Genomic DNA, 25,514 nt, shown 5'->3' with positions numbered 1-25,514 from the left:
TCAGGTGATGGACATTTAGGCTTTTTCCATGTTTTGGCTATTGTTGACATTGCTGCTAAGAACATTGGGGTACATGTGCTCCTATGCATCAGCATTTCTGTCTCTCTTGGGTAAATCCCTAGCAGGGCTATTGCTGGGTCATATGGGAGTTCTATGGACATTATCTCTTTCTTCCTAAATACTGTTAGGTTTGTTATTTCTTCTAGTTTCTACTGCTTTTGCTAATATTAATACATTTAAGACTGTATACTTATTTATTCAAGTAATACTTTAGGTGGCTCTAATATTTTTACTAACAGTTCTTTCACTAACATTCACTCATCAACTCTGTATTTCCTCTTTATCACATGAATCATTTAAAAGTATCTTTTTACATTTGTAAGTATAATTTAGAAGCGGATTTTTTTAAATATTACTTGTATTAGAGTGAGATAACATGATCAAGTATTCCTTGATGAACATATTTCAAGTTTTTCTTTTAATCCTAAAGGATTAAAAGGTTCTGGGTTCTGCAGTTTTACTACACTATTAAGAGCTATGTAATTAATTTCACTTACCTTGCTCACTTCTGAGAACAAACTCTGGATCTGAGAAAATATGTCAGAGAAATTTTTCCAAAATTATCTCTTCAAAAAACTATGTCTTTTCTATTCCCTTTGGTTTCTTCCTCTGGGATATTCTGGAACCCTTCACAGCTGCTCTTTCATATTTACTTCTTTCTTCTCTGAGCCATATTATAAATGAATGTCTAATGAGGTCTATTCCTCAATTTCCATTTGATGGCATCCATTTTCCTTCAGCAAATCTAATTTACTGAATTTACCCCCTTTTTGTGTTAAATACAATTTCTTCTTTCATCTCTCCACTATCTTAAATATACTTATTTATTTCTTTTACTGTTCATACCTCCCCACCTAAAGTTTGTGTAATCACCTCTGCTCACTCTGGTCACTCTACTGCAGATATAGATCATATAATGTGGGCTTAGACCTAAACATAGAAAGCCTAGACCTAAACATAGACCTAACTTAGACCTAAACATAGAAAGCCATAAAGCAGTTCTCAAAAATAAAATATCTATAGGTTGGTAACAATTTTTCTACTAAAGTGTAATAAAGAAACTGTCAAGCTTAGTTTAGTGGCTAAAGGTCATTATTTTTAAATCTTATTTATGTAACTTACAGTTTGTCCATTCCTTCAGATAACAGGAAATTCAGGGTTTCTTTTACCATTAGCATCATCGTACTACTCCACCTCCTTCCTTTCCCACACAAACTTCAACAATCCTGATCATATCAATCTGGTAACATACATTTTAAAAAAGCAGAAAAAACTAAACTCCCTTAAACAATGCAAATGGATATACAGGTAAAAAATAAAAAGTATACTAATGGAAAGTTCTAAGAGTAAATCTTTTTCATAAATTACCTAATTAAAATTTTTAATGTTTATTTTTGAGAGATAGCACAGGCTAAAGGGGGCAGAGAGAGAGGGAAGCAAAGAATCCAAAGCAGGCCCAGGCTCTGAGCTGTCAGCAGAGAGCCTAACAAAGGGCTTGAACTCATGAACCGTGAGATTATGACCTGAGCCAACGTCAGACATTCAACCAACTGAGCCACCCAGGCGCCCCATAAATTACCTGATTTAAAAGAAATCAAAAATGAAATATCAATAATGAGCAAATAAATAGTGAATAAAAAGATTTAACTTTTATCAATCACTGATGATCAAAGAAATGCAAATTATTTTGGATTACAATTTTCACCTATGTTATTAAAGAATTCCTAAATTTAAGTGTTTTCGGCACACCTCTGGTGAAAAATACACTAGTAAAATTTTTTGGAGAAATATGATATTTATGTACCACACAGTTAAGAAATATCCTTTCACCAAAAAACTTTACCTCTAGGGTTTTAAAATGAAAAAATGAGGGGCGTGTGGGTGGCTCAGTTAAGCATCTGACTTCGGTTCAGTTCATGATCTCTGGGTTTGTGAGTTTGAGCCCCTCATCAGCCTCTGTGCCTGGGAGTTTGGAGCCTGCTTCAGATTCAGTGTCTCCATCTCTCTCTGGCCCTCCCCAACTTGCACTTTGTCTCTTTCAAAAATAAATAAACATTAGGGGTACCTGGGTGGCTTTTAGTCAGCTTAGCATCCAACTTCGGCTCAGGTCATGTTCTCCCAGTTCGTGGGTTCGAGCCCCACATCAGGCTCTGTGCTGACAGCTAGCTCAGAGCCTGGATGGAGCCTGTCTTCAGATTCTGTGTCTCCCTCTCTATCTGACACTCCCCTGGCTCATGCTTTTTCTCTCTCTCAAAAATAAATAAAACATTTAAAAAATTAACATTAAAAAAATTTTTTTAATAAATAAAAATAAAATGGAAAAAAGAAGGGTGCCTGGGTGGCTCAGCTGGGTAAGGGTCCAACTTCAGCTCAGGTCATAATCTTGCAATTTGTGAACTCAAGCTCCATGCCAGGCTCTGTGTTTACAGCTCAGAGCCTGGAACCTGCTTCAGATTCTGTATCTCTCTCTCTCTTTCTCCCATTCCCCTGGCTTGCGTGCTCTCTTTCTCTCTCTCTCTCTAAAAAATAAACATTAAAAAAATTTTAATAAATAAATGAAATGAAAAAATATCTGAAGTAAACATGAAAAATGAATAAATTCTGTAACAGCACAAATAAATGTAAAAATTCACCAAATGAAGAGTAAAATATGGTTTACCTTTATAATGAATTAGTTAACAGTCAATATATAAGTGCTCTTGCAGAATATTTAATATTTTTTAACTGTGAGAGGAGAACAAGAAGGTTATAACACATCACATAAACACATAAAATAATCATGAAATAGTACTGTGGTTATTCTTAGTTCACTACATAGGAATTCTTTTTTATAGCCTTTCTTCTTTCAAATATTCTTTGAAACATACACATATGCTACTAATATTAAGTGAAATTCTAAAAAAAATATAGTTAGGCAATAAAAATTCTCTTAGGCAGCTATCATATGTAAGTCATTTTACTCAGTACACTGTAATCACAAAATGCATCTTACCATTAAACAAAATGTCTTCCTGACACTGTTTATAAAACAAGTAAAACAAAGAACAACAAATTTCTTGATTACACAATCAGCAGGAATATATAAAATATCACTTAACAGGTTCCACATAGATTAATGACTGTATTGCTTTGTAAGTAAAACAAAAATACTTAAAACTTACCTGCATTGCACTTTTCCCCAATTTCACCACTTCAAATAGTGTGACAGGCTCCCCTTCACCATTCTGTTGAGGGTGCCCATTAGCTCTTCCACGGCCTGTTCCTCTAACAGTAGCTTCAATTCTACTCTTCTCTCCTGGAGATTTTCGAGGTTTCTTGTTTGTAGACTGAATAAAAAGATAAGAAAAAATTTCAATTAAATACATGTATACTTTGCTTTATGCAGAATACCTCACTTATCCTGTGAAAGGTATGAAGAACTACCACAGACAAAAGACTTAATTCCTGACCAAAGGGAGCTTTACAATTTGTTTTCCATAATTAAAGTGTAAACAGTGAAGTTTAATTTATATGACATGAAAATTTATAAAAAGATTTAGTTCTACACAACAATAATACCAAGAAGATTTTAATCTTGTCCTCTTTTGACATCTCCCTCTTTATACCTTACTCAATACTGTTTCCTCAGAAACTTTATTCAATAATACACTGCTTGGAAATATTGTATATTCCACTTCTCTCTCTACAGAAGTCTTCAAATATTTCTTATCTAGTCATGTAACAAATATATAGTGAACATACTTAAAACTATTCTAGGTACTAGAAATTTAACAATAAATTAAACAAACATTCCCCTGATGGAATTTACTCTTCAAGTAACATCACATCCCATGTCCCTAGCTCCCAACACCAACTACCTTACCTTTGTCTCACATTTCAGCCAAGGGTAATTTGACATAACTACCCACAGTCACTATTATTATTCTCATAAATTTCATTCATATATAAACTCATCACAGTTGCTGCTTCACCAAACTTACCAATAAAAACAGTATTCTAAATGTAATAGACATGTCTTGAAACTCTCTCAACGATTTCATCCTCTCCTTTCAGGTATTTTTTCCCTCCCTATATTTCTTACCTATTAGGGTTACCTTGTGTCTCTATTTAACATCTTTTCTTCTCAATCTTTAAACTCATTTTTGAGGGATTTAATTCATTCCCACAGTAGCCTGTTTCAGTTATCAACTTATCAATTCATTCCTCATCTCCAAATCTACCCTTATTTGTCCCACATTGTGATCCTGGAGCCGGACCCTGTAAACATTTTTGTTATCTGCTGCAGTGTTGGGCTTTGTGACTAGAGGGCACTGGAGGAACACTACAAAGTATGGCATGCAGGGACTTCCCTCCCTACTTATAGTATTTGCTCCATTCACTTTCTATTCTTATATTCTTCACAGTACTCTTTTAATTTCTCTTAGTTAAGAGTTTCAGAGCCACTTTTGTGTATGGATTAATACAAAATAAATTTACTACTTAGTTTTAAATAAACTATTTTAGAACAGTTTTAGATTTTTACAAAAAAAAACTGTGAAGTCAGTATAGAACATTCCCAAATACATCACATCCACTTACCCTTATAATTAACTCCTTACCATTTGTATGGTATATCTGTTACAGGTAATGAATGAATATTGACAGATTAACAAAAGTCCATACTTAATTCATATTTTCTAGGTTTTTGCCTTATGACCTTTTTCTATTCCAGAACTCCATCCAAGATACTATATTACATTTATGTCATGTCTCCCTAAGCTCCTCTTGGTTTGGAAGGCTTTCCCTGGTTTTCTGGTGACTTTGACAGTTTTGAGGATTACTGGTCAGGTGTTTAAACAATGTTACTCACCTGGGTTTTGTCTGATGTTTTTCTCATCTCTACACTGAGATTAAGGGTTTTAAGAGGAAGATGTAAGAGATAAAGTGTTATTTTTATCAATTCATATCATAGGTATATACTACCATAATGATTTCTTACTGTAAATGTTGACCCTAATCATTTGACTGAGGCAATGTGTGTTAGATTTCCCCACTGTAAAATTACTTTCCCTCCTCTTTCCATTGTACCTTTGGAAGAAAGACAGTATGTACATCCCACTTAAGGGGTTGGGGAGTTATGCTCCACATCCTTGAGGGAGGACGTATTTATACAAATTATTTAGGAATTTTTAGTATGGGATTTTTGTCTGTTCTCATTTACTCAATTATTTAAACTAATGAACTCATCAATATTTATTTTATACTTTGGGATATACTTCAACACTTTTATTCTGTTGTTCAACCTGTTTCATCTCTGGCCACTGGGAAATCTTTTATTGCTCCTGCATCCATTTCACATATTTCCATCTGTGTGTCTATGTGTGTGTCTTACTGGTTACCTTCTGGCAGCACAATATTCTGCAGGCTTATCTTGTATATACCCTCCCTCAATTTTAGAGCCAGTCAATATTCCCAGAAGCTCTGGTTCCTTTTACTGAAGAATATCAGAGATAAAGACCTGGGCAAGGTTTTGCTCCTTGATACTAAGCGTCCTTCTTCTAGGCTCTTCAAATAAAGAAATACATGTTCCAAAGACATACCCATAACTATAAATATCTCTGCATGTAATGATCTATTATCTATGGTAAGCTAAATATAAATTCATACTGGTATCTTCATCTCTAACCATTACCATATGTATGCAGCTTATGCATTACTAATCAGTATGGTCCCACCTCAACAGTGAGAAAACTAGTGCCCACTAGTATACAAATATAATAGTATTAGGTCTATTAAATCATACGCCAGCAGAAACAACTTTATTAAGTAGATTATATTGCTTATATATTCAATGTAGTTTCTTTAATTTTGGTCTTACAGATTCATTTCAAAAGTTACTTCAGTCAGCAACTTCCTGCCCAACTCCTCAGAGTGATACGGTTTCAGTCACTTCAAATATCATTAGATTGTTTTGTCATAGTCTACATTCTGTCCTGGTATCCAATTAACCAACCTCCTATATGACTTTTTAAAATCTATATTCATAAAATTCACTTTTTCTGTAAGGTTCAATGAGTTTTATCAAATGGATATAGTGTCATGTATGTATAATATGGTACCATAGGGAAAAATTTCACCTTAAAAAATCCCTGTGCATATCCCATTCAATCCTCCCATTTACCTTGGGCAAACAATAAATTCTCTTACCCTAACTATAATTTTGGATTTTATAAAGTCATGTAATTAAATCATATATTATGTAGCCTCTTCAGACTGGTATCTTTCCCTTTAACAATATGCATTTAAGATTTATCCATGTTTTTAGTGGCTAAATAGCTAATTTTTTTATTCCTAAATATTCCATTGTATGAATGTATCACATTCTGTCATCCATTTACCAAATGATGAACATCTTGGTCAATATTTCTTGACAATTAGGAAAAAAGCTGCTATATGCATTCACATGTAGGATTTTGTGCAGACATAATTTTCAATGAGTTATGTAAGCATCTAGAAGCATTATTATTGAATCATCTGATAAAACTATGTTTAGCTTTGTTAAAAAATGCCACACAGTCTTCCTAAGTAGCTGTATCATTTTGCATGGCTACCAGCAATGAAGAGAGTTCTTGATGCTTTGTAACCTTGACAGCTTTGTACCTTTGTCAGGTTTTTGGATTTCAGCCATTATAATAGGTATATAGCTGTTGTCTCATTGTTGTCTTAATTTGCAATTCCAGAATGACAAATAATTAAGGACTTTTTAATAATTAAAAATTCTTGACATTAAATTTTTCTTTTCCAATTACTGAAACGGATATTGTTCCCTAACTACACTCTAACTGATTCTATATACTTGTACTATCTAACATGATAGCCATTACTCTGATATAGGAAATGGAGCACTTAAAATATTAAGTCAAAAATGAAATGTAGGCATATATACCCTACAAGATTTTGGATTTGTAATGAAAATTGCATAATAATATCTTATTTATAATGCTATATTGATTACATGATGAAATAACATTTGATTTATTAAAATTAGTTGTATTAAACTTTTTTTTTTGTAACTTACTAGAAAATACCAAGTTGCAGATATGGCTCACATTCTATTTCTGCTGAATAATTCCACACTATTCTAATACTATAACACATTAATTCTTGTAATACAAACAAATCCCATCATTTCCCCATTTATTTAATCTCTGATGTTTAATCACCCTCATAACCACCAATCAATTAAAAATCCAGACTCCTCAGCATGGCGAATGAAGTTGTCATTTACTACCTGTTCAGTCATCTACCATACCAGGTCCCTCTTTACAGGATGATAAATTTAAAGTGGTCAAAAATCCATCATTAGCGCATGCATACATTCTTTTTAGCTGGACTGTTTTTAGCTAGCTCCTCCTAATAAGTCTTGTTTCTGTGTTCACTCTTAAGAGTAATACGATTTTCCCAGTATTGTGTATGCACACAACTGTGTGTGTGCATGTATGTAGGCACATGTGTGTGTCTCTGATGAGAAGGGGGAAATGATATTTTTCCTTATTAAACAAATAATACATTCAAATGCCTCAAAAGTTAAAAGGTGATTCAAGTTTTACAGTGAAAACATGCCCACCCCTGCCCTCAAGGCCCCATCTACTTTCCTAAGAGACAAAAACAACACTATTCATTTCTTATATGTCATATAAACAAACAGCATATGAAAATAAAGAAGAAATAAATAAATGGAAACCCATTCTATGTTCAGGTATTGGAAGAGTTAATATTGGTAAGATGTCAATACTCCCTAAAGCAACATAGGGATTTAATGCAATCTCTATATCAAAATCCTAATGACCTCTTTTGCAGAAACAGAAAAACCCATTCTATAATTCAAAGAGAATCTCAAAGTATCTCAAATGACCAATTCTGGGAAAAAAAAAAAAACAGTGGAAGATACATATTTCTGATTTCAAACTTTACTACAAAGATACACTATCAAAATAGTGCGGTGCTGGCATAAAAGCAAACATACAAACCAGTAGAATCTAATAGCCTATATATGTGAAACAAACCCTCACATAGATGTTTTAATGATTTTGACAAGGGTGACAAAACCATTCAATGGGTAAAGAACAGAAGGCAACCTACAGAAAGGGAGAAAATATCTGCAAATCAAGTATCTGATAAGAGATTAATATCCAGAATATATAAAGAACTACTAAAACTCAACAAAACAAGGAATCTGATTTGAAAACTGGCAAAGAATTTGAATAGACATTTCTCCAAAGAGGATATACAAATGCCCATTAAACACAAGAAAAAATGCTCAAGGTTACTAATCATTAGGGAAATGCAAATCAAAACTACAATGAGATGGCTACTATCAAAAGAGAAAAAAATTCTTAGAGAAGAAGTGGAGAAATTGGAACTCTTGTGCACTGTTGATGGGAATGTAAAATGGTATCACCATTGTTGGAAACAGTACGTCAATTCTTCAAAAAATTAAAAACAGAATCACCATATAATCAACCAATTACTTAAATAAATGTATATCAAAAAGAAATGAAATCAGGGACTCAACAAATTATTTGTATACTCACTGTCACAGCAACATCATTCACAATAGCTCAAGCTTGGAAGCAACCCAAGTGTCCATTTATTGCCATGAATGGATAAGGAAAAGTGGTATACACACATAATGGAATATTATTTAGCCTTAAAAATGAAGGGAATTCTGACAATCTATAATATGGATGAGCCTTGAGGACATTATGTTAAATGAAAAAAGTCAGTCACAAAAGCCAGATACTTATATGATTTCACTTATACGAAGTACTTAGTAAAAAATCAGAGACAGAAAGTAAAATGGTGGTTGCCAGGGACTAAGGAAAGCAGGAATAGGAAGTTACTGTTTAATGGGTATAGAGGTTACATTTTTGTTTTCACTAAAGTGTAGCAATATTCTATTAGTTTCAGGTGTACCAGAGAGCGAGTCAATATTTAGATCTATTACAAAGTGATCTGGGGCACCTGGGTGGCTCAGTTGGTTGAGCATCTGACTTCAGCTCAGGCCATGATCTCATGGCTTGTAGGTTCAAGGTCCACATAGGGCTTTGTGCTGACAACTCAGAGCCTGGAGCCTGCTTTGGATTCTGTGTCTCTCTCTCCTTCTGTCCCCCTCCCTCCCTCCCTCCCTCCTTCCCTCCCTCCTTCTCTCTCTATCGCCCTCCCCCATTCACATTCCCTCTCTCAAAAATAAATAAACATTTAAAAAAAAAGGAATGGACACCTAGGTGGCTCAGTCAGTTAAGTGTCCAACTTGAGCGCAGGTCATGCATGATCTTGCAGTTCCTGAGTTTGAGCCCCGTGTCAGGCTCTCTGCTGGCAGATCAAAGCCTAGAGCTCACTTAGGATTCTGGATCTCCCTCTCTCTCTACTCACCCACACCCCCCACTCACACTCTGTCTCTCCCTCTCTCAAAAATAAACATTTAAAAAATGTATTTTTAAAAAAAAGTAATCACCATAATAAATCTACCTATCACGTCACTGTACAAAGTTCTTACAACACTACTATTTCCTATGCTATATACTGAATCTGTAGCTTATATTTTATTAGAGTTACAGTTTTAAAAGAAGAAGAAAGTTCTGGAGGTAGCGGGGATGACTGTACAATATTATGAATGTATTTAATACAACAGAATGGTACATGTTAAAATGGTTAGGTTGGCATTTCTGCTGTATTTCACTAGAAAAAAAAATTGGAAAAAATCCCAAATGCATATATGTATTCCCAAAAATCTATTACATTTTAAGGTTTTTTGCACAGCTCTGCACCATTCTATTTTCACATATTTTTAGTCAATCTACAGTATGTCCTAGGAAATACCTTTTTTAATAAGTTTATTTATTTGGGGGGAAGGGATGAGGTGAAAGAGAAAGAGGAGACAGACAAAGTCCCAAGCAGGTTCCATGTTCTCAGTGCAGTCTCATGTGGGGATCAATCCCACAACCTGTGAGATCATGAATCAACTATCCACCTAGGTACTCCTGTCCTAAAGAATATCTAAATTCTTTTTCAAAAGTTGCAATGTACCATTTTACAAATGTGCATTAATTTTTTTTAGCCATTAATCCATTGATGAACAACAGTTATATGGTTCTGAATCTTCTACAATTACAAATAACACAACGACAAGTAAGCTTTGTATGTGGAGAAATGTTTGGGTGAATCACACACATATACATTATTATACATATATAACATATGGGTAGTATGAACTAAGCTCCATATACAAAGGGGAAATAAACCTAATTCTCATACCTGGGCACCTATAGCATTGGTCATAAAGGGGATAGGGAAAAAGAACATAAAAGTCCATTTGATGTTATCTAAAAATCTATCTATTTTATCCTCATAATCCCCAGAGAGATTTTCCCATGACAAATCCAGATGATAATAATATAAGGAAATTCAGAAAGACTGTCCCTAATAAAAAGAGTAAGAGGGAAGATAATTAACATACAATTAAAAGAAAACCACAAATACAAATAACGGTAATATAAATATAGTAAAATACAGTAGGTAAAAAATACTTCTCATGGAAATTTGGTTTAAGATAAGTGTTGGAAGGGTTCTATGAAGGGCAGACAATTTCTAGCAACAGATAACCAGAAAAAGCTTCACAGAAGAGATGAGCCCCATTAAATATCTAAATGAAGATGCTCAACAAATATCTGGATGACTTTGGACTCATAGTCCAGCCTGGAGACCTAAATCTGAAAGACATAAACTAAGACATGGTACTTAAAGCCATGAGATTGGATGAGGGAGTAGTGTGTATAGACAAAATAATGTCTATCATTTGTTAATACAACCACAGGGGTAGTATAAACATGACACAATATTTGTTTAGAGATTGTCAATCATTTGGGTAGACAGCTACAGTAATAAACATGAATCAGGACAATCACAAAATAAGAGCAGCTCAATAATAAACAAAGTCTCCAAAATAAAAGTACACCAAAAAGAAATACCAATAATGAGATGCTCCCTAAGAATTTAGAAATTAAAAATATACTACTCATAACAGAAAGTCCTTATACTATTTGTTTTCGTATGGCTGAGTAAACAAAACCAGAGATCATGAAGTCTTCTTAAATATATAAACAGTATTAAAATGGCTCAACAAAGCATTTATCAATTGAAACTTAGAATTGTCAAAAGTAGAGCCGGTTGAATGAAAATGTCTAAGCAATCTTCATAACAGGTACTGGAGCAAATCTGATCTTTCTGACAATTGTATCTCTCAATATAAATTAATACCTTATGTGTTTAGCAATCTTTTTTTTTTAATGTTTATTTTAAGAGAGAGAGCACATGTGTGCGCATGTGTGCACAAGCAAGCTGGGGAGACGTAAAGAGAGAAGGGGAGAGAGAATCCCAAGCAGCCTCCGGGCTATCAGCATAGAGCTTGATCTCACTGAACTTAAGACCTAAGCCAAAATCAAGAGTTCGATGCTTAACTAAGCCATCCAGGGGTCCCTGGCATTCTTGAGAGAAGGACTTTGAGAAGTTTAAGATACGAGTTCAAAACCTAGCTTTGCCATTTATATGCTATGTGTGACCTTAGGCAAACTACCACTTCCAATTTTTGTCTTCTACATTGTAAAATGAATATAACACAATTTCGCAGTTCTGACGTTACAGGTAAATGACATAAACTGCATAAGCTTAGTGCAAAGCGAGAGTAGAAATTCACCAAGTTGTACTGTTTCCAAGATTAAGAAATGGGGTTGAGTTAGGTAGAAGTACAGAGGCCCATATGAACCAGTAAATGTGAAAATATAGACCGAAGTCTAACACAAGTCTCTAGAATGCACCATCCTATTTTGGAAAAATATTTTTCAATTTTATAAGTATGGGATGAACATATACTATTTACCTATGAGATTACTGAGTAGCAATTTTAATAAAAAATTGTACTTTTACCCATAAAAGACCTAAATTTGGATATGCATACTCCTTTTCAACAAGGAAAGCAAAAAATACTACAGGAATGCAGTTACCAGCACATCAAAATTTAGAGAGGTTCTAAATAACACAAGAGCCTGCTGAAGGGGTGATAAATTCTTTTAGGGAAAAAGAAGGCTTTTTTAAAAAGACTGCACACCAAAGCACAATCTGATGAAGGAAAGAATTTCAACTGGAGGAGAACAAGTTCAAGTAAGCAACCATATAGGCAGTTTATTCTCCTATCTTCAGTCAAGTTTAGTCTTATTTCCAATTTGAACCTATAACACACAAATCCTGTTGAAAACAAGGTAACTTGCCTATAGCCTAGAAAAATCATATAGTGGTAATAGGGGGAACCAGAATAGTCTCTTGCTTCTAAGTGTAAAACTTTCACATTTCCCAAAATGCTTTCATATGGGATATTCTACCACCAAATATACTAACAAAATTAAGAAATATTATAAAGTGATTTTAATGTATGACTTTTCCTCCACAATTTTTTTCCCTTAAATAAAGGTGAAAAACAAAAGCAAGTATAGAGAAAATGTAAGAGTGATCCCTCCACCCTTTAAGATTTTGTTCAAAAATTAAACGTTATGGAGTTTCACTGAAGCAAGTTAAAAACTAAGGCAAACATGGACAGAATAGCAATAATATAAAAAAGTCTAAGTCACAAAGACATACATAAAATAACTGGTTGAAATAACCACCAACTGAAACAAGTGGATTTTATTTGCATCATGATTCAAACCAACAAACTGTACTTTAAAAATTGGGGCACTGAGGTGGCTCAATCAGCTAAGCATCCAACTCTTGGTTTCAGCCCAGGTCATGACCTCACATTTTGTGAGTCTGAGCCCTGAACAGAGCTCTGTGCTGAGTGTGAAGCCTGTTTAAGATTTTCTTTCTCAGGGCACCTGGGTGGCTCAGTCAGTTGAGCATCCGACTTTGACTCAGGTCATGATCTCACAGTTCATGGGTTCAAGGCCCGCCTCAGGCTCCGTACAGACCACAAGCTAGGAACCTGGAGCCTGCTTTGGATTGTGTCTCTTTGTCTCTCTGCCCCTCTCCTGTTCATGCTTTCTCTCTCTGTCTCTCAAAAACAAAAAAATTAAAAAAAAAAAAAAAAGATTCTCTCTCTCCTCTCTCTGCTTCTCCCCTCTCTCTCTCAAAACTAAACATTAGAAAATAAAATATAAGTAAAAATTATGATACTTATGAAATGACTATTAACTTAAATTGATTATTTGGTGATGTTAATATAGTATTGTTATCTTGAGATATAACAATATTTATCATTTTAATAAAAAAATTAATCATCTCCTGGACAGAGACCTAAACAGACGTTTTTCCTAAGAAGATATACAAATGACGAACAGACACATGAAAAGATGCGGAACATTAATAATCATTTAGGCAATGCAAATAAAAACCACAATGAAGTATCACATTACACCAGCCAGGATATCTAATATTAAAAAGAAAGAAGGAAGGAGAGAGGAAAGAAATAATAAGTGCTAGCAAGGATGTGGAAAAAGGGAATTTTCATGCACTGTTAGTGGGAACGCTTTTGGTACAGCCATTAATGAAAACCAGTACGGAGGTTCATCAAAAAATTAAAAATAGGGGCACCTGGGTGGTTCAGTTGGTTAAGGATCCAACTTTGGCTCAGGTCATGATCTCACAGTTTGTGAGTTCAAGCCATGCGTCAGGCTCTGTGCTGACAGCTCAGAGCCTGGATCCTGCTTCAGATTCTCTGTCTCATCTCTCTGCTCCTCCCCCGTTTGCACTCTGTGTGTGTCTCTCTTTCTAAAAAAATAATAAATATTAACACAAATTCATAAAATTTTACTTTTAGTAGACAACATGATACTCTACATGGAAAACCCAACAGACTCCACCAAAAGGCTGCCAGAACTGATCCATGAATTCAAAGTCACAGGATACAAAATCAATGCAAAGAAACTAGTTGCATTTTTATACACCAATAATGAAGCAAAGAAAGAGAAATCAAGGAACTGATCCCATTCACAAATGCACAAAAAACCGTAAAATACGTAGGAACAAACCTAACCAAAGACATAACATCTGTATGCTGTAAACTACAGAAAACTTATGAAAGAAACTGAGCAATACACAAAGAAATAGAAAAACATTCCATGTTCATAGACTGGAATAATAAATATTGTTAAAATGTCAATACTACCCAAAACAATCTACACATTCAATGCAATCCCCATCAAAATTGCACCAGCATTCTTCTCAAGGCTAGAACAAACTATCCCAAAATTTGTATGGAACCACAAAAGACCCCGAATAGCCAAACTAATATTGAAGAAGAAAACCAAAACGGGAGGCATCACAATCCCAGACTTTAGCCTCCACTACAAATACCATATGTCATCAAGACAGTACGGTATTCATACAAAAACAGACACACAGACCAATGGAATAGAATAAAGAACCCAGAATGGGACCCACAAATGTATGGCCAACTAATCTTTGACAAAGCAGGAAAGAGTATCCAATGGAAAAAAGACCATCCCTTCAGCAAATCGTTTTGAGAGAACTGGACAGCAACATGCAGAAGAATAAAACTAGATCACTTTCTTACACCATACACAAAAATAAACTCAAAATGGATGAAGGACCTATATGTGAGACAGGAAACCATCAAAACACTAGAGGAGAAAGCAGGAAACAGCCTCCTTGACCTCAACCACAGCAATTTCCTACTGGACACATCCCCAAAGGCAAAGGAATCAAGAGCAAAAATGAACTATTGGGACCTCATGAAGATAAAAAGCTTCTGCACGACAAAGGAAACAATCAACAAAACTCAAAGGAAACTGAGGGAATGGGAAAATGTAGTTGAATATGACATACTGGATAAAGGGATAGTATCCCCAAACTATCACCAAACTCCACACCCACAAAACAAATAACCCAGTGAAGAAATGGGCGGAAGACATGAACAGACACTTCTCCAAAGAGGACATCCAGACGACCAACAGACACATGAAACAACGCTCAGCGTCACTCATCATCAGGGAAATACAAATCAAAACCACACTGAGATACCACCTCACACCAGTCAGAGTAGCTAAAATGAACAAATTGGGAGACCATAGATGCTGGTGAAAATGTGGAGAAATGAACACCCTCTTACACTGTTGGTGCGAATGCAGCCATTCTGGAAACAGTGTGGAGGTTCCTCAAAAATTTAACAATAGAATTTCCCTATGACACAGCAATAGCACTGCTAGGAATTTACCCAACGGATACAGGAGTGCTGATGCACAGGGGCACATATACCCCAATGTTCATAGCAGCACTTTCAACAAAAGCCAAATCATGGAAACAGCCTAAATGTCCATCAACTGACGAATGGATAAAGAAGATGTGGTATATAAATACACGATGGAATACTACATGGCAATGAGAAAGAATGAAATCTAGCCAGCAATGTGGCTGGAACTCAAGGAATTATGCTAAGTGAAGTAAGTCTGGCAGTGAAAGACAAATACCGTATGTTTTCATTCACAGATCGAACAGGAGAAACTTAACAGAGGACCACAAAGGAGGGGAAGAGGAAAAAATAGTTAAGGAGAGAGAGGGAGGCAAACCATAAGAGACTCTTAAATACTGAGAACCAACTGAGGGTTGATGGAGGCTGGGGGAGAGGGGAAAGTGTGTGATGAGCATGGAAGAGGGCACTTGTTGGGATGAGCACGGGGTGTTTTATATGGAAACCAACTTGGCAATGAACTATAATAAAAAACACTGAATGGGGGAAAACAAATTTATAAAATATATTTACATAAATGCCATATGACCTAGTAATTCCACTACTAGGTATTTACCTAATGAAAATGAAAGCACTAATTCAAAAATATATATGTACCCCTATGTTTATTGCATCATTATTTACAATAGCTAAGATTTAGAAAAAACCTCACTTGCCCACTGATAGATGAATAAAGATGAGATACACACACACACACACACACACACACACACACACACACACAGAGGAATATTACCCAGCCATAAAGAAAACTAAAATCTTTCTATCTGTATAACAAATGAATAAACATCCATACAACATGGACTCATGGACTGATCTACAGGGTACTACACTACATAAAATAAGTTGGACGGAGAAAGACAAATACCATATGATTTCACATATATGTGTAATTTAATAAACAAAACAAGGAAGACCTAAAGAGATTCATAAATACAGAGAAAAGTACTGGTAGCCAGATGGGCAGGGGGAAGGACTGGCAGTGTTGAGGGTAAGCAAAATAGGTAAAAGTGATTAAGGAGTACAAACTTCCAGTTATAATCTAAACTAATCACAAGAATAGAAAATACAGCATAGGGAATATACTCAACAATACTGTAGTTATACTGTATGGTGACAGGTAATAATTACACTAATTGTGGTGAGCAATGAATCATGTATAAACGGTCAAATCACTATGTTGTGCACCTAAAACCCAAACACATTGTATGTCAACTATACTTCAATTAAAAAAAATTTTTTTTAAGAAAAAGGAAGTTCCTACCTTTTAAAGATACATTCTAAAATATTTACAGATACAATGAGATCTGCATGACCTTAAAAATAACATGGGAAGGAAATAAATAATGGAGAGATAAAACAGGATTAGCCATGACTTGATAGCTGTGGTAGATGGGTAATGGTTATATGAAGAGCTCATTATAATATACCTCTCACAAAAGGAGAGTGACATTTTCCATAACAAAAACTTTCATAAAATAGAAAAAAAAAAACTGTGAAGACCTAATCAGATTGTAAAAATAGTACAGAATAGTACAAACCTTAACCCGACAAAGTGAGTGACACTACTGTCTTTGAGAGCTTATGCTACCTTAAATTAAATAATAACCAGTTTACTAACAATACATAAAGATACTCCCACAAAGTAAGGATATTCAGAGTTCTTCTAAATTTCTCAATCATGTTATCAGTAAGATTATATCCTGAGACTGAGCCGAAATCCCATACCAAAATGCACACTTAGGAGTTCAGGAAGTCCTAACTAACTATATCTCATTTTATGCTAATCATCTTCTCCATGTCTTTACATGGATCACGATTTATTTACAAGGAAAGCATGGAGAGCAAAAAAGATACTAAAATCAAATTCCTTTTTCAGATCACTGCCTATCCAATTCATGAAGCAAAGTTTCCAAGAATCTCTAATATGCTGAAATTTTAAAAGATGTATTAACAGAACTACAATTAACAAAAAGCTTATAGCAAACCCCTTTACTCAGTAACCACTAAAAGAACAAAGACAAGCATAATACATACTGGAGGCCGACCAGGACGACCCCTTTTTCTTTTTCCTTTGATCTCTGTTTCTTCAAGTTCGCTGCCAGCATCAGAATGGGCAGTAGTTTCATTAGTTGAATCCCTAGAAAATGTGATATATTATTTTAGTGAACAAATTAATTCATACAATGCAGTTCTGTCCACTACTTTCCTTACCTCCTGGTATATGGCTGATAGAAAAAAATCTTTAGGAAAACAAAAATGTTACCCGACCTGGCAATAGCACATAATATTGAGTGACATGAATTACCATATTGATAGAAAAACAAAGAAGAAATGATTGTGGAAATGGAAAAGTTGTTAAAGTTGAATTATCAATACAAAAAAACTTAAGTCTTGGGAGGAATTTTATTCATTTTACAAAATCATGAAAGTCAGTGCTTTAGTAAAAGTTTAACAACTGGCTCCTCAAAAAAATTATGCACATAAATGATTAGAACTTTTACTGAAATTTACTGACAATAAAATACATAATGTTCTTTTTTTTTTAAGTTTATTTATTTATTTTGAGAGAAAGAGAGCGCTCAAGTGGGGTAGGGAAAGAGAGGAAAGAGAATTCCAAGCAGGCTCCGTGCTGTCAGCACAAAGCTCAACACAGGGCTCAAACTCAAACTGTGAGATCATGACTGGAGCCAAGATCAATAATCGGATGCCCAACCAACTGAGCGAGCCACCCAGGTACCCCACATAATATTCTTATTACAAATTCCATATAATTAATTGATTCACATAAAATAATAATTTTGCCACAGTTGTATCTATAGCTTATCTTTGACTATAACTGATGAACAAACAGGATCGTGACATGAACAATCACTGATATCTTTGTTCACTTAATGAATACAATACAGGTGATATGACAAAGACATCTGTTAGAACTTCACTCATTGGTCAATGCTGTGGACAATGTCTTTACAGAATCAGGTAACAGTTCTGAAATAGTGGAAGGAGACTTCCTCAATTATTTTTTCTATTATATTGTAATGGATATAAACCTGATAGACCTTTCAATTTAATCTGCATTATTAGCAATATCTCCATAACTTAAAAAAGTTTGTAAACAAATGAAAGAACTTATAATAAGCTGAGCTCTGATGTGTAGTGTTTGATTTTCATAATGTAAATACTCTTACCACAGCCAATTTCAAACTGCCAAAATGATATCAACAGAGTTGAGAATAAATAGTAGTAGTACACATTAACTACAATAGGTGTATACACACATACAATACGTGTAAATAAAAACTTCCAGAGCATAGAAAACAGTATCATAAAAAAACTAGGAGGTGAAGTTTTTGTGGAGGATTTATTACTTCTATTTTCAGTATGATTTATTTAGTGTTAAGTTTATATAATTTAACTTTTTATAAAGACAATGTGATTTTAATAGGGTTATAAAATTTCTGGAAATTTAATTTTCAGCTCTCCAGGACAATACAGGAGGATGGCTCCAGCGTACTACTGAAATAGTATTAACAACTTCTTTGCTATAATTTATATTACTAACAGTATAAAAGATCTGCATAAAACTGCAAATACAATGAAGGGAACACAGCAAATAGTGAGTCTAACACACAACCTATTATTTCTTCAACAAATGCTCTCAGTTCCACTTCCTCTTTGTATTGATTCCTTAAAGGTCAATTCTAGTGTCTACTATTCCTCCCTTCATATCATGTTCCCTGGAAGGTCTCATCCTTGTTATCTGATGTGTAACTTCTATGTAAATGACTTCAATATATTATCAATGGACCTGATCATCTATAATTGAAGATTTTTAACTCTACATGCTAACACCTTCTTTGAATGCTACATCAAATTCACCAAATATCACATATAAAATTAAGTCCAACACAGACTTATTTCTAGCTCTCTGTGCATGGCAATACAATTAACTAACTGATTTAATTAATGCATGAATATACTTTAAGTTGTTATGCAAATTTATTATGGTCACTGTTATCCTGTCTTACATTCTTAGAATCATATCTATCTTCCTCTTTTGCCATGAGCTAACAATTCCAATCAAGTTGTCTTCCATATAATAATTCTCCAAATTCTTTCCATAATCATCACTCCCTGAATTAATCTCTATTTCTTCTCTATTTCTATTTCCCTCACCAAAGGCATTCTACACATAATGCCAGTAACATTCTTACATACTGATACCTTGCTATTTGCAAATCTTCAAAGATGACCTGGAATTAAAATTGAACACAGAAAAAAGAACTGAGACTTTTTGGGAAGATGGCAGAGTAGACTCACCTTCACCCCTAGATACATGTAAATAATACCCACATCAGCATATATAGTCCAGAAAACTACCAGAAGACTGTCAAAACAGACTCTCTACAGGTAAATGTAGAAAAGAGGCCACATCCAAGAAGGTAAGAAAGGCAAAGAATGCATTGGGAGCCAAATGGACCCCTAAGACTGTCCACGGAAGGAAGGGATGTCACAGGCACAGAGAAGACAGTTGACACAATAGGCACACCAGGCACCCAGTAACAGGGGACATGCAGTAGCAAGACTAACCAACATAAATGTTTGGCTCTGAAAATTTCAACTTTACAAATCTGAAATCTGAACAATAAAATCTGAAATTGGAACTTTAGGAGAACTTTGTAAATTCTTACAATCACCAGGGATTAATATGAGGAACTTTAAAAATCATCAGGCTAGCACTGGGAAAGCTGGAGGACAATTCGATACTGAGTCCCTGCCCATGAAAGGTGGGAGAGGGAGAGGGAGAGGAAGAGGAAAGCATAAAACAACAAAACAGTCATGTGGAGATGCAGCACAAAAGCAGCAGATTGAAAAATGACTTGGGGGGGGGCGGTGCCTGGGTGGCTCATTCGGTTAAGCCTCCGACTTCAGCTCAGGTCATGATCTCACGTTCATGGGTTCGAGCCCTGCGTCAGGCTTTGTGCTTACAGCTAGCTCAGAGCCTGGAGCCTGCTTCCGGTTCTATGTCTCCTTCTCTTTCTGTCCCTCCCCCTCTCATGGTCTGTCTCTCTCTGTATCAAAAATAAATAAAACATTTAAAAAAATGACTTGGGTGTATGGGAAGGAGATTTGTTTACTAATGTCCAATCATTCACTGGAGAGGTAGGGATCTTTGGGAGATTTCTCCAAGAACAAAACAGCTGGCAGACACTATTTCCCTCACCATCACTCAACCTAGATACATGGACACATGTATAACCAGTGCAAACACATTCTCCAATTAATTTGCTAACAGTACCTTCATGTCTAAGCTCTCTTGTGGCCCCTCCTCCCAGCCTCCACAGGAGTCTATCCAAAGCAGTGTCACAAGCATAGCAGTGTGCAAGCAACCACAATAGAGATTAGGAACACCTCCAAGTGACTCCTGCCCTGGGCAAAGGGGAAGAAAACGACCCACACCAGTATGACTGAGGCCCTGGCAGTGAGCTGGGGGTAGACAGCTGGTCTGACTGCAGGCCCTGCCCACTGATGAAAACTTCTCAGGGGACAGCAAAGGCAGAGTGCCCTGCAGCTCAGTGTTACTACAGCTCTGGCAAGTGCTCAGTCTGATGCAACGCAATCCCAAGGCCACCCTAGACAGGCCCGCTAATGACAAAAGAACCAAACCTTGCCCAAAAAGAACAATGACAGCCACTACAGATGACCAAACTGCAGGCAAATACAGCTCAGCCACAAAAGTAAGGCAATACAACACACAAAGGAGACACCCCTGAAATGAAAGGTTCAGGCGAAGAGGGAACACTGCACTGTAGGGCATTACAGGACCTCTTCTTTCAATAGGAGACGTAGCTGACTTTCCTAAAACACAGAAACAGAAACAAACAGAAAAAGTGAGGAAACAGAGGAATATGCCTCAAATGAAAAGAAAAAAGAAAAAAAAAAAAAAGGACAAATCACAGCAAGCGATCTAAACAAAACAGAAAAAAGATCCCTGACAGAGAATTTAAAGTACTAGTCATAAAGATACTCACTGGACATTAGAAAAGACTAGCAGACCTCAGAGAGACCTTTAATAAAGAGATAGAAAATACGAAAAAGAACCAATCAGATATGAAGAAGTCAGTAACTGAAATTAAAAATAAACTAAGGGAATAAATAATAGACTAGAGAAGGAGAGAATGGATCAGCAACCTGGAAGACAGAATAATGAAAAGGAATGAAACTGAACAGGACAAAAAATGGTAATAGTAATAATACATGAAAACAGATTAGAACTCAGTGACACCATTGAGTACAACATATGCACTAGGGATCTCACAAAAAGAGAGCGGAAAAAAGGGGGCATAAAATTTATTTGAAGAAATAGTACCTGAAAACTTTCTGAATCTGGGAAAAGAGAAATCCACCTCCAAGAGGCACAGAGAGCCCCCAACAAAACCAACCCAAAAAAGATGCACACAAAGACACCTATTAATTAAAACAGTAAACAATACTCATGAAGAGAGAATTATAAAAGCGGCAAAACAAAACAGTTATTAAAACTGATCCAGGAATTCAGCAAAGTGGCACAATATAAAATCAATGCACATAAATCGGTTGCATTCCTACACACCAACAATGAAGCAACGAAAAGAAAAATCAAGGAATGGATCCCATTTACAATTGCATCAAAAACCACAAAATATCCAGGAATAAATATAATCAAAGAGGTGAAAAATCTATATACTGAAAACTACAGAAAGCTGATGAGGGAAACTAAAGATGACACAAAAAAATGGAAAAATATTCCATGCTTCTGGATAGGAAGAAATATTGTTAAAATGTCATACTAACCAAACCAATCTACACATTCAAGGCAATCCCTAACAAAATAACATCAGCATTCTTCACAGAACTAGAACAAACAATCCTAAAATTTGTATAGAACCACAAAAGACCCCAAATAGCCAAAGCAATCTTGAAAACGAAAACCAAGGGTGCCTAGGTAGCTCAGCTGGTTGGGTGTCCAACTTCGGCTCAGGTCATGATCTCGTGGTTTGTGGATTCGAGCCCCGTGTTGGGCTCTGTGCTGCCAGCTCAGAGCCTGGATCCTACTTCGAATTCTGTGTTTCCCTTTTTCTCTGCCCTTACCCTGCTAGTGTTCTGTCTCTCAAAAATGAATAAAAACATTAAAAAAATGTTTTAAAGAAAAAGAAAGCCAAAGAAGGAGGCATTACAATCCCAGACTTCCAGATGTATCACAAAGCTGTAATCATCAAGACAGTATGGTACTGGCACAAGAACAGACACTCAGATCAATGGAACAGAACAGAGAACCCAGAAATGGAACAACAAACATACAGCCAACCAATCTTTGACAAAGCAGGAAAGAATATTCAATGTAATAAAGGCAATCTCTTCAACAAGTGGTGCTGGGAAAAATAGTGACATGCACAAAAATGAACCTCGACCACTTTCTTACACCATACACAAAAATAAACTCACAATGGATTAAAGACCTAAACCTAAGACAGGAAGCCATCAAAATCCTCAAGGAGAAAGCAGGCAAGAACCTCTTTGACCTTGGCTGCAGCAACTTCTAACTCCAGAGCCAAGGGAAACAAAAGCAAAAATGAACTATTGGAACCTCACCAAAATAAAAGCCTTCGACACCACAAAGGAAACAATCAGTAAAACTAAAAGGCAACCAAAGGAATGGGAAAAAATATTTGCAAATGACATATCAGATAAAGGGTTAGTATCCCAAGTCTATAAAGAACTTACCAAACTCAATAGTCAAAAAACAGATAATCCAGTAAAGAAATGGGTTAAAGACATGAACAGACACTTCTCCAAAGAGGACATCCAGATGGCCAACAGACACATGAAACGATGTTCAACATCACTCACCATCAGGGAAATACAAATCAGAACCACAATGAGATACCACCTCACACCAGTCAGAAGGGCTAAAATCAACAAGTCAGACAACAACAGATGCTGGCGATGATGTGGAGAAAGAAGATCTCTTTTGCACTGCTAGTGGGAATGCAAACGGGTACAGCCACTCTGGAAAACAGAATGTAGATACCTCAAAAAATTAAAAATAAAGCTACCCTATGACCCAGCAATTGTAATAGGTATTTATCCAAGGGATATAAGTATACTGTTTCAAGGGATGCATGCATCCAATATTTATAGTAGCACTATCAACAAAAGTCAAAGTATGTAAAGAGCCCAAATGTCCATCACCAGATGAATGGATAAAGAGGTGATTTATATATATATATATATATATATATACACACACACACACACACACACATATATATGCACCACACAATGAATTATTACTGAGCAATCAAGAGGAATGAAATCTTACCATTTGCAACTATGTAGATGGAACGAGAGGGTATCATGCTGAATGAAATTAGTCAGAGAAAGACAAGTATCGTATGACCTCATTCATATGAGGACTTTCAGATACAAAACAGAAGAACATAGGGAAGGGAACCAAAAATAATATAAAAACAGGGAGGGGGACAAAAATACATATGAAGAACAAACAGGGTTGCTGGAAGGTTTGTGGGGGGGTAGGATAAATGGGTAAGGGGCATTAAGGAATCTACTCTTGAAATCATTGCTGCACTATATGCTAACTAATAATTTGGGTGCAAATTTTTAAAACATTATTAATAAAAAAAAGTGAATGAATAAAAAAAACCAGTCATTTACATAAAAGGAAACCCCCATAAAGTTATCTGCCGATTTTTCAGTAGAAATTTTGCAAGCCCAAAGGGAGTGACATAATACATTCAAAGTGCTGAAAGAAAAAAACCCACAATCAAGAATATCTATCCAAGAAGGCCATCATTCAGAATAAGAGGAGAGCTAAAGAGTTCACCAGAAAGGGTACTCTTTGAATGGAAAGGAAATACCCTAAAGCAAGAGTAAGAACTGCAGGAAACAGTAAAAATAAGTAGGTCCAAGGATTCACAAAAGCACTATAATATTTTACACTTGAAACTAATATAACAATGTATATTAATTAAACTGGAAGTTTTTAAAAAAAAGCTTTTAAAAAATAAACATAAAATTATAAATAGGAGTGCCTGGGTGGCTCAGTCGATTAAGCATCCAACTCTTGACTTTGGCTTAGGTCATGATCCCAGGGTTGTGAGATCAAGTCCTGCATCGGGCTCAGTGCTGAGCGTGGAACCGACTTAAGATTCTCTCTTTCTCTCTCAAGCCTCATCTCCCTCCACCCTTCTCCCCTGCTCACTCGCTCATTCCCTCTCTCTCTCTAAAGTGAAATCTTTAAAAAATAAGTAAAATTATAAATAATATTGATCTAGTGCAGGGGTCAGCAACATTTTCTTAAAGTCCAATATAGTATTTTAGGCTCAGGGGTTTAAAGTCTCTCTACTAATCAACTCTAGCAACACAGCCTGAATGCAGCTATATATAATAATATAAATGAATGGATGTGGCTATGGTCCAAAAATATTCATAAAAGCAGGTGTCTGCACCATTAGCAATAGTCAATTTCTCATGTAGCTGATCTTATTCATCTCTACTAAGGAGCAATAAATCAGGGGTGCTTGAGTGGTTCAGTGAGTTGAGCAGCTAACCTTTGATTTAGGCTCAGGTCATAATCTCCTGATTCTCTCTCTGTCCCTCTATCTCTGTCCCTCCCCGACTCATATGTGCACAGCCTCTCGCGCTCTCTCAAAATAAATAAACTTAAAAATAAAAAAACAAATTATACTGCTTTTTTCCTCAATATACACTGAACACTTTATGTTTACATATACGTACTATACTATGTGTTTGTTTATATGCATGATCTAAAATAAACATGCACAAAAGCCTTGTAATAAAACATACTATTGAAATAATTATACAAACAAATGAAAGATCTGAAAACATTGTAATTTTATCCATAGTTACACACCTAGTAAGCAACACAGTCCACTGAGATCTCAAGGTAAACTTACTTGAATTCTCTAGCTCCATGTCAGGATACTAGAATTCGTGAATAGAAATCTACTAGTGATTTTAATACCTGAAATCACTAAGCAACTACAGGAATAGCTTTGTTCTATCATATAATATTTGACTCATTACTGAAAATAATTTATCCTTGAGTACTACACCTTACTCATAAAAGAGAAAG

At 35.5% G+C, this 25,514-nt stretch overlaps 1 protein-coding gene across 2 annotated transcripts in view; it reads right to left on the bottom strand.

Moving 5' to 3' along the window:
* Nucleotides 1–25,514, bottom strand: part of STAG1 (stromal antigen 1) — a 422,258-nt gene that overhangs the window by 279,288 nt on the left and 117,456 nt on the right. For both annotated transcript variants that reach the window (XM_029940222.1, XM_029940221.1), the window contains 2 exons: nucleotides 17,393–17,495; nucleotides 3,222–3,386 (listed from right to left, as the gene is read on the bottom strand). In XM_029940222.1, the coding sequence (XP_029796082.1) occupies nucleotides 3,222–3,386; nucleotides 17,393–17,495 (268 nt within the window). The remainder of the gene's footprint in view (nucleotides 1–3,221; nucleotides 3,387–17,392; nucleotides 17,496–25,514) is intronic.

Source organism: Suricata suricatta, chromosome 5 (assembly GCF_006229205.1).
Source record: "Suricata suricatta isolate VVHF042 chromosome 5, meerkat_22Aug2017_6uvM2_HiC, whole genome shotgun sequence".
Classification (NCBI taxonomy): domain Eukaryota; kingdom Metazoa; phylum Chordata; class Mammalia; order Carnivora; family Herpestidae; genus Suricata; species Suricata suricatta.
The sequence above is the reverse complement of the archived record's forward strand: the minus strand, read 5'-3'. Positions and strand labels throughout refer to the sequence as shown.